The sequence below is a fragment of the Haplochromis burtoni genome, unplaced genomic scaffold (assembly GCF_018398535.1).
Source record: "Haplochromis burtoni strain Fernald_Lab_line unplaced genomic scaffold, NCSU_Asbu1 Contig_424, whole genome shotgun sequence".
Lineage (NCBI taxonomy): Eukaryota > Metazoa > Chordata > Actinopteri > Cichliformes > Cichlidae > Haplochromis > Haplochromis burtoni.
Genome location: NW_024582785.1, coordinates 268,238 through 278,158, shown reverse-complemented (window position 1 = coordinate 278,158; position 9,921 = coordinate 268,238). Strand labels below are relative to the sequence as shown.

General features: G+C 34.5%; 2 protein-coding genes across 2 annotated transcripts in view; one reads left to right on the top strand and one right to left on the bottom strand.

The window, feature by feature from the left end:
- The window catches only part of asphd1 (aspartate beta-hydroxylase domain containing 1), a 15,171-nt gene extending 13,416 nt beyond the window's left edge, over positions 1-1,755 (top strand). The window contains exons 6-7 of the mRNA XM_042213163.1: positions 510-623; positions 840-1,755. Of these exons, the coding sequence (XP_042069097.1) occupies positions 510-623; positions 840-949 (224 nt within the window). The 3' untranslated portion in view covers positions 950-1,755. The remainder of the gene's footprint in view (positions 1-509; positions 624-839) is intronic.
- A 3,044-nt stretch (positions 1,756-4,799) lies between these two features.
- On the bottom strand, positions 4,800-7,763 carry cabp5b (calcium binding protein 5b). Its single transcript, XM_005945220.3, has 6 exons — positions 7,440-7,763; positions 6,436-6,466; positions 6,205-6,348; positions 5,588-5,697; positions 5,286-5,433; positions 4,800-4,831 (listed from the first exon to the last, which is right to left on the bottom strand). The coding sequence occupies exons 1-6, from the start codon at positions 7,488-7,490 to the stop codon at positions 4,803-4,805; spliced, it is 513 nt and encodes a 170-aa protein (XP_005945282.1). The 5' UTR covers positions 7,491-7,763; the 3' UTR covers positions 4,800-4,802.
- Positions 7,764-9,921: the final 2,158 nt, after the last annotated feature.

Genomic DNA, 9,921 nt, shown 5'->3' with positions numbered 1-9,921 from the left:
CACACACACACACACACACACACACACACACACACACACACACACACACACACACACACACACACGCACATACTGGTTTATCACCTGTAGGACTTGACTTCAGGGTATGTATGTGTGTGTATTGCAGAAACTACCTCAAGTTATGTAAATTATTAGTTCATTATGCATAATGCACTGTGCAGGCAAAAACAAAGCAGTATTATTGGATTTAAGATTAAAAGGTGGAACTGTTTGGGTGCACATAATAAATTGTTGTCAGACTTCGCTGCACTATAGAGAAATAGAAGAAAAAACAGATTAAATACTAAACTATTGCATAATGTGATACTTCTCTGGTCAGGGTTGAGGTTCAGTTCCCTCTCGTCATTTTTGTAATGTGATCCATCTGGCTATAATCCTTGCTGCTTTAAATAAAAACAGGGTTGGAAGCCATGCCCTTTTAAGTAAAGGGGAAAGCATAATGCTGTGTTTTTAAAACCAAAGCTGAAAGACAGACGTCGCTGTTGTAGGTCTGCAGACTCCACCCCTGTGCGAGCTGGTGGTGGGAGGGGAGCCTCAGTGCTGGTCAGAAGGACACTGCCTCCTGGTTGATGACTCCTTCCTTCACACTGTCTCCCACAAGGGTCAGTGAGTCACAAATGGCTTTGACAAATGAATTAATTTGTGATCTATTAGCTTATTGCATTTATTAATTAACATATGACCAAATGTTAAGATGTAAAATGTGGTGGGTAATTAAAAAAAAGATTCCTGATCAATTTTCATGAATTGTTTTAGATAAGTATAAACAGCTATTACATTTTTAAATGCTAAAACTATATCTCCGTCTCCTTTGAAAGGCCCTCCAGATTCTAGACCCAGCGTCATTTTAAGTGTGGACCTTTGGCATCCAAATGTGGCTGCAGCAGAGAGACAAGCCCTGGACTTCATGTTCAGCCCTGAACTCTAAAATGTTTTTGTTTATCTGTGTACTTGTATACAACATGAAGAGATGCCTTACATTAGACCTGGTAGTCCTGGGACATGCATCTCATTCCAGTAAATTAACCGCTGTGTGAATCTGCCCCAAGAATTACACAAGCCATTAGCCATGCTTTCAAGTGCTGTTGGATTTAGGGTCTACACCGAGATTTACCACATGAATGCATTACATTGTTGTTATAGGCTGGATGCTAGGCCACAAACTAAGCATCACTTGAAAGCACAAAGAGCAGATCCAGCGTTAGCAACTTGGCATCATAACTTTATGCATGTGAAAACTACTGGAGTTTATTTTCAACTGTTGATGCATGTGCAGATATGGGAATGATTCAACCAGAAAAACTGTGAAAAAAAAAGATAAATATTACAATTGTAATATAAAATGATTTTTATTTTCCAAAATTATTGCCAAAAATATTTTGACTAATATATACTGTGGTTCTTTCTTTCCCTACATACGGTCCTCTGTGTATATGCTTGTATATTTCTATCTAGAAGTGCTTTCCTATAGTTTTGTTTATAACTGATTGCCCTGCAGTGGTTTACATATTATACAACATAAAGTACTGTGCAAAAGTCTTGATCCATCTGTCAGTTCTTTATATTTTACTAGGAAAATGGGACGAAGGTGCAGTGATTTATTGAAACATATAAGAACACACATGATAATTCAGTACATAAGGAATTGTAAAAAATAGAAAATACAAAACAGAATTGTAAAATTATAATAAGCTTAAAATTCAATACTTAATATAAACATGTTTATTCTTTGTAATAATAATAATAATAATAATAATAATAATAATAATAATGATGATGATGATGTTGTGTGGCTCAAAAACTTTTGCACAGTCCTATATGAGGCTTTTGTCAATGCTGTTTGGAAATCAAAAACCAAATAAATGATCAAACCATTATTGTCTTGCTATATATAATCAGTCGGTAACAAGGGGCCCAAATATCATCTGGATGGACGGATGTACAGATGGCAGTATGCGTCTATGCTTTTATGCTGTTTACAAAATTCTGACCCACTATCTTAATGTCACACTGGAAACTGAGACTCATCAGGGAACATTTTTCCTGCGCAATGTAGTCTCAGTTCCCTTTTTTCAGCTGACAGGAGTAAGACTTACTGTGGTCTTCTGCAGCTGTAGTTGCTTTACGATTACATGTTATGCATTCAGAGATGCTCTTTTGCATACCTTGGCTATAAGAAGTGGTTATTTAAGTCACCGTTGTCTTCCTTTAAGGAGTCTGACCATTCTCTTGTGACCTCTGCCATTTTCAGCTGGAGAACTGCCGCTCACTGGATATTTTCTCTTTTTTGGTCTATAGTCTGCAAACCTTAGACATGTTTAGGTGGGAAAATCACAGTGGATCAGCGGTTTATGAAATACTCAGACCACCGCATTCGACACTAACAACCAGGCCACGGTGTAAGTTCTTCATGACAGTTTCTACATGCCTAAATGCAAAAAGTTGCTGCATTGAATATTTGAATATTCTTATTTGTATATATTTCAAAACTATTATTTAGGTGAAAATAATTATTTAGGGACATGGGTAAGTTTATAGTCTAAAAAAAGGTATGCAGTCTAAAACATATCACACACACACTTTAATGAATGTGTCTTTTAATTCAGTCATCATACTGAAACACATTTATAATCATTTAGGTCATTTAGCCCTTTTTTGCTTCCTTTTTTTAGTCGGTAGATAAGAATTAGTGTGCCGATTTTGTCTTATCTGCCATCTGTTCCTGTGAGGGTCCCATGATGGGGATTACACTGACTGAACTAATCCATCCCAAAGAGGCAGATTATTCCCGAGACTGTTTAAATGCAGTTGTATGGGAATGATTCATTCAGCAGGGGACATTTACTGGGAAGAAATAATGAAGCTTTCACAGTCATTAGCAGATAGTATAACAATTTAAAAGCAAGTAAAAGAAGATTTTTTTCAAAATGAAGAGATATGAAGTAAAAAAAATAAAATAAATAATAATAATAATAATATTAATTAAACTTTATTAGTAAATATTTAAAAATAAAGTTAAACCTATATTGTAGAGATATTAGTATGCCATTAATGGCATATTGCAATATTATTAGTGATCCAGTCACAAAGAATAATTAAGTAGTTTTTTTTTCTGAAAATGTAACAAAGTTCTATAACACACATTATTTGTCATTACCAGCCTTGATATTAGTCTTTAGAAACTCAACCATTACATGTAAGTCTGAAAGATGAAAATAGCCTTTGTCACATGCAAGAACTCACATGCTGTTCTTTTGTTATGCAACAGAATTAGCAACTAGAGGGATTTTCAAAAGTGAAAGATGTCTAATATGGAAAGTGGTTGAAAAATAAATCTCTGCTTACTATCACTGGGAGTCTGCTGTTTGGAAATTACATCAGTCATTGGTATTCAACTGTTCAATTGTTGAGAAAAATTTCCAGTAATAAATAAAATTCCATGGAAACAGCCATCCTTCAGAGGTTTATTACAGATTTTGCAATCTTGACTTTGAAGAGAAAAGATGCTGAATGATTTTTACCCAAGTCATCGCTGCAGAGAGAAAAATGGGATACAACAACTTCAACCTTTACACAACCTGCAGTCTGGAATAAAATATTTTTGAGAATACTGTCTATTTGCCATAACAGGCTGATCATAGTCCTGATCATAGAGGAAATAACTTCAAGCTGTGACTGTCAGTAAAGAAAATATCACCCATCCCAGAGTAACATCTGTGCCCTGTTCTTCTTTTTCCCAATACAGCTGAGCCTGACTGAGCTCATGAGAGCAGACAGCAGACAGTGGAGACACAACCAAAGAGCAAAACATTACAACAACATGTATAAATAATACTCATCATTCAATAAATATCACATTTTTTTACACATATACAAAACATTGTATTAATTATGTTAATTTGGTCATGGAAAATGATGATTATTAATTTAAAGGTGCCAAAGCAAAAAAACAAACAAACAAAAAACAAAAAACAAAAACAACAAAAAAATATATATATATTTTTTACAATGGTGCATCTCTACCACAATCCACAATCATCACATATGTTTTAATTATCTCACATGTCACAGAGCAATAAAGAAACCTAATCTCTGATGTTTTATCCAAATAAGGCAAGAACACAGCACCACTTAGACTACACCTCCTGTCTGGTGATTAGCAGTGAAACTGGGGAAATGCATGTATCTGTTCAGGGAATACAGTAATTAGCATGTCAGTAAACTCCACTGCTAAGTTAAACTGCAAATCAATGACCTTTTGTAGTTTGACATGAATTGCAATCCTTTTTCTGAGCCAAAAACAAGAATTTCAGCTAAACATGCAGAACTAATATAGGTGAAAATGTCCAGGAAGGAATTCATGCAATGTAAATCACTTCCAGCATGAAATATCGGTATGCACTGCAGCCCACCAAGTCTGTCCAGATCATAAATTAACTTAATATACTGTAGAGTTGCTATTTTTAATATTTTATATTTATTTATAAATTTTAAAAATCAAACAATGACACAGATACAACCTGTCATTTTTTAACTTGGACACGTTCAGGGCATTAAGAAAGAAGGGGACAAGTGACAAATACACAAAATCAGGTCTGGCTTTCTAGAGCTAACAAATTTTGACAATAGCAAATCCATAAATTAATAAGTAAGATTTAAAAAAATAATGAGTGCCACATATTCTAGCAGTGATGCAGGAGCCCATTACCAGAAATTACAAAATAACAATAACAGAAAACGTAACAAAAAATACATCCGCTCCTTTCTTCATTCCTTTGTTCTCATTTCTGTGACATCATTTTCACAAACTCTGTAAAGAAAATAAACATAGTTTCTATAAGCTATGTTCTTCTTGCTCCATAAAGCTACAAATATTTATTCATTCTTATGTAAATGTTGCAGCCTTGCAGCAGCATTATTGATGACATAGATTTGCCAGCAAGATTGAAATATCGGTAAATACGTGTGTAATAAGTTTTTCTACCGAGGACTGTCACAGTATTAGGAAGACAAATTTTGAATATGTTTTTGTCACAACAACAAAAGCTTAAGTTAAACTAATTTCCTTTTCCTTAAGGTGAGTGTTGTTATAAATTGGCACTATATCAGTTAAAACTAAGCTGAATGCACAACGTCTTCTTTCTTTAAGTTTCCTGTTTCACGGTTATAGTAATAGTAATATTATTATGTGAGGCAACACAAAATAATATAAAAAGTTGCTGTAAAATGAAATTCTTTTTTTGTGGTCTGTTTGTTTAACTTACCCTCAAAGTCAACTGTTCCATCACCATTGTCGTCAGCCTCCTTGACCACTGCATCAATTTCATTTTTGCTGGTTTGTTTGCCCAACAACTTCAGCATAGCATGTTTCATCTCATCAGAAGTGATAGCACCATCGCCATCTAAATCAAACTGCAGAAAAAAGGAAGAAGCCATCCAAATATTGCAAACCTTTTAGAGTTCTGCTGCATGAGTTTCATGCTCTAACAAAGTTTTTTAAAGTAAGTTCATGCACTGTCCACCATGGGGTGCCAAAGACCACAAAGTGAGTCAAAGGTGTGCTTACCTCTTTGAAAGCATCTTTGAGTTCCTTCAAACCAATCATCCCTGCAGTTTCATCCAGAAGCTTGGGGGTCATTAGGTCGACAAAATCCTCAAAGTCCACCCGCCCCCCAACTGCAATAAGATTTCAATAACATAGTTTAAGCAGGGCATTTGTCTTCCTGTGATGATGGACTAGAATGAAATACTTTACAATAGTGTTTCTATGGGTTTCATAAATGTCCATATGTACACACACTGACATAGAATGAGCCAAATGATCATAAAATGCATTATGATGACTAATGTTATTATACCCATATGAAACAGGAAATGTCAGCTTTAATGAACCATTTTCAAGTCAAGTTTCCAGAAACTTTAAGAAGAAATGATGCCATGTTTCTATTTGTGTTTGTAGAAAAATAATAAAAGAAAAAGTGAAAAACAAAAACATAATCAACAAATATGGGACTTTATTACATATTTAAAAAAGTCAAATGTGTGTCACAGAAAAAAAGGTGTTTTTTAATGTCACTGTTATATTTGTCTGTATTATTCTTCATAAAATGTGATAGTTAGACTTGATTTTCTTCAGTTAATAAACTGTAGGTTTTAGTTTTACTTTGTTGTCACATTACTCACGGTTCATGTTGATGTTTTGGCTCAGTTCTATCAGCTCCATTTCAGTTGGCATATAACCCATGGTCCTCATCAAGTTCCCCAAGTCTTTACAGCTTATTAAACCATCCTTGTCCTTATCAAACTCTACAAAAGCTTCACGTAACTCTGGGGAGCATACAATTTGAGGAAAAGTGAGAAATGTAAAGAATTATACAACCCTTTATAAAGTAAATATGAAAGCGTAACAATTACCTTCTATCTCATCATGTGTAAGTGCTCTTGACTGCAAAACAGTTTAAATGAAAATGATATTAGTAATGCTTCAGTAGTGCCACAAATTTGACCTATTTGGTAAACATCAGCCTCAATGAAGCACTCTTCATCTGTTGTTCTTGGACAGATGTTACCAAATCACGCAACACATTCTCATCCCTGGGGACAAACGACTCTTTCTAAAAGTAACAGTCATGCATGCTGTGTATTTCTGCAAGGCTCCTTAAGCTCTGCATACAAATATATAATCATGTTCCCTGTATAATAAGAACACCCATAACACATTAGCTGAAATTGCTTTTGTTCAATGACTTTAAGATGTGTAAGTGTGTATAACTTATTTAAACATTACTGCAATAAAATATTGTAAGCTAAGAAGTGAGAGGGAGTCAGTGTCACTCAGACATGATAAATGAAAATCTTTAATACAATTGTGTGAGTGAAATACATTTATAGTTGTTTATGTAATTATACTTTTGTCTGGGATATTCTTCTAACAGTTGCTATCTTTATTCCTGAATGGTACATTTTTAGCATGTATTATTATGTTCATATACACCCTTGCATGGCATGTTCTTTAGCTACAGCATCTATCTGATCACATTTCCTGTGCAGAATGTCCTGTGTAGATCATAGCCTTCATTTGGTTAAGCTATGCTTGTTAGAATTATGTATAAAGTGTCTTATTACTATGAAATTAGAAAATGTATTCAAAGAAAATGAGAGAAAAGCATCCTGGTGAGGAACCAAGCAAAAATCGGCCTTAGAATTAGTTCTTTAAGCCTGTTTCCTCATTAGCTGAAAATTCTACGATATAAGAATTACCATAGGAACCAAAACAACTATTCGAAAAAAATAATGAATTTCTGTTGACAGAGAAAAAGAAGAGAAATTTAAATAGACTTACTTTTAATCTGCCATTTAGAAATTTAAGATAAAGCCATAAAGTCACAGGATCAAACTGAAATCATATGTTTACTTACATGTCTCCTTTTGCCTCCTTTGAGAAAGATGCAGGGCTGTTTAAGACTCATGATGCCAGATTCAGTCAAGATCCCCGAGCTATGTGTATTTGTGAATTTCTTTCTTATAAAACTATAAATTCCTTCTGTTTTTAGTGTGAGCGAGTGAGAGTATGTGTGTGTGTGTGTATGAACTGAGATCAGCTGCGGTCCACATACGCCAGACGAGGCAAGGGATGTCTCATATGGATTATCTCTGCCGCTTTGGTCTGGAAAAGAAAGATAGGCTTAAATGCTGTGCATATAGACATTTCACATATGTGTTAAATGTTACCTCTGTACATAAAAAATAAGCTTTTTAATTTGTTACATCAGTTTTATAATCTACAATCTGCTTTCATTACATATTTAAAAAAAAAAAGGTTTCTTATATGACCCCGCAGTTAATGCTTAGGATTAGTCATAGTCTCTACATGCAAACAATCAGCAAAAACAAAGAATCGCTGTGACTCTTACATGCTTTAATGAGAATACAGCAGTGTCCTGTTATATGATCATATAAACCAATGCTTTGTCAAAATTTTATGATGTGTGTAACGTCGTCAATCTGCATCATATTCTTAAGTCCTAACTCATAAATACACATTATTTGCTGCATCACATAATTTTAAATAAATAAGCACGTCACCAATGTGACACCTCAAAATAAATACAGGAAAATGAGATTGTGGCAGCTAGCTCAGGCATCAGATATGTATTTAAAATTAAACTTGTTTATATAACAGATTAACTGTATTCACCACATAAAATTGTCTTTGTGTAGTTATGTCATGTCCTGATGTCTTTTGTAAAAACTATTAATGAAATGAATATTAATCAGGGTTACATCATCCTCATGCTTGTAACATTTTCCAAATTGTTAAGCAGTAAATAGGTTTTGCCAATAATGACGCCAGACAAGAAGGACTGCCAGTAAGTTGGGTACCTAATAACCATCACTTTGTTAATAAAGACTTTTTTCTTGAGTTTCTCCTGACGTAATCAAAGTACCTTAAGTGGTAGTTTGTGTCATTGGATTTGTCCTTTTCTCCTTATTCATCATAAGTACAGGCTGGGGATTAGGAGAAACTGGTCAAAATTCAGCTGTTCATTAAATCATTTATTTTTAATGGAACAAAAATAAATATTAGGCTTGTGGGAAGTGAGGTAGCAAACTGAACATGTTTGTTAGTGAAAGCAGAAAGACAGGAATAAATTCCATGCAACATTTAGCTGCATTTTTATTTATATGACCCAGACAAATCTGCCCCTCCCACTTAAGATCTGAGAGCAGATATCCAGATGGTAAACTGGATATTTCTGCCCTGCTGTTGACTGGATGTTTTCCTTCATTAAAGCAACTGCGCTCTCTGGAAGAGTGTATGTGTGACAGAGCAAATGCTGTGTCTCGATCAAAAGCCTGCGTATATGTGTGTGTGTGGAAATGAGTGAATATGGCTTGTACTGTAAAGCACTTTGAGATAAATGTGACTGTAGTATTGTCACAATGGCCAGTGAGTCTTGAAGGTTTCCTGTTTTCTTGTTTTTTGAAACATGCAGTATCATCTTTAGAGACTTACTGCCCCGTCTCTACATACCTCTGGGACCACAGCTGTAGATGTGAAACTGCTTTAAAAAACGATCAGCACTACAAATACAAGTTCTTAAAACAGAAGGCACACATTTCACTGCACACATTTGAATGTCAGCAGGTGTCCAGGCCTGAAATGGTGAATACACTGTATGCAAACATAATCATAAGAGCAAACAAACACTGACAAATCTAAAGTATTAATGCTTTTTTCTTTCTGTAGGAGACAATTTCTAGAAATGTGGTGTTTAAATGTATTTTTTCTTTTATTTTTTAATCTTATGGCTCATTTTGATGATTAAAGACGCTTGACTAATGATGAAAGACAGAAATTTTTGCATATCATAGTTAAAATATCAGCAAGGCATGAAACTGAAATTTAACAAGCACAACCAAAAACATGTGCAAATGTGATTTTTTTTTTAGTTTGAAACTTTTTTTCCCCCCACTATGCAAACTCACATCTTCCTGTGCAGATTAGGAAGGAGTAATAAGAAGCAGTTTAAATCTGGTTCACAGAGGTCAGAACTGAAACAGAATTAAACACCCGCAGTAGTCTGTCAGGATTTGAATCACAAATAATATGACTGTGTTTCCAAAGAAGCTGAGTCACTGTAGAAGATGTAAATCATTCTCAATTGTTCATAAAGAAAGTCTGCATTGGGGTGCTATAAATAATATACCAATTTTCAGATAATTTAAACCCTCCTTTGAGTGTATGCTTCAAATTTCTCAGAATATAACAAACAGACAATAACGCAGAACTAATTACAAAGAAACAATGCTGCTCTATTACGTGGAGACAATGCTGGTACATGTGATGTCCATGAATTTCTGTGCTTTTCAGTACAGAATCATGTCCTCATTCAGTGC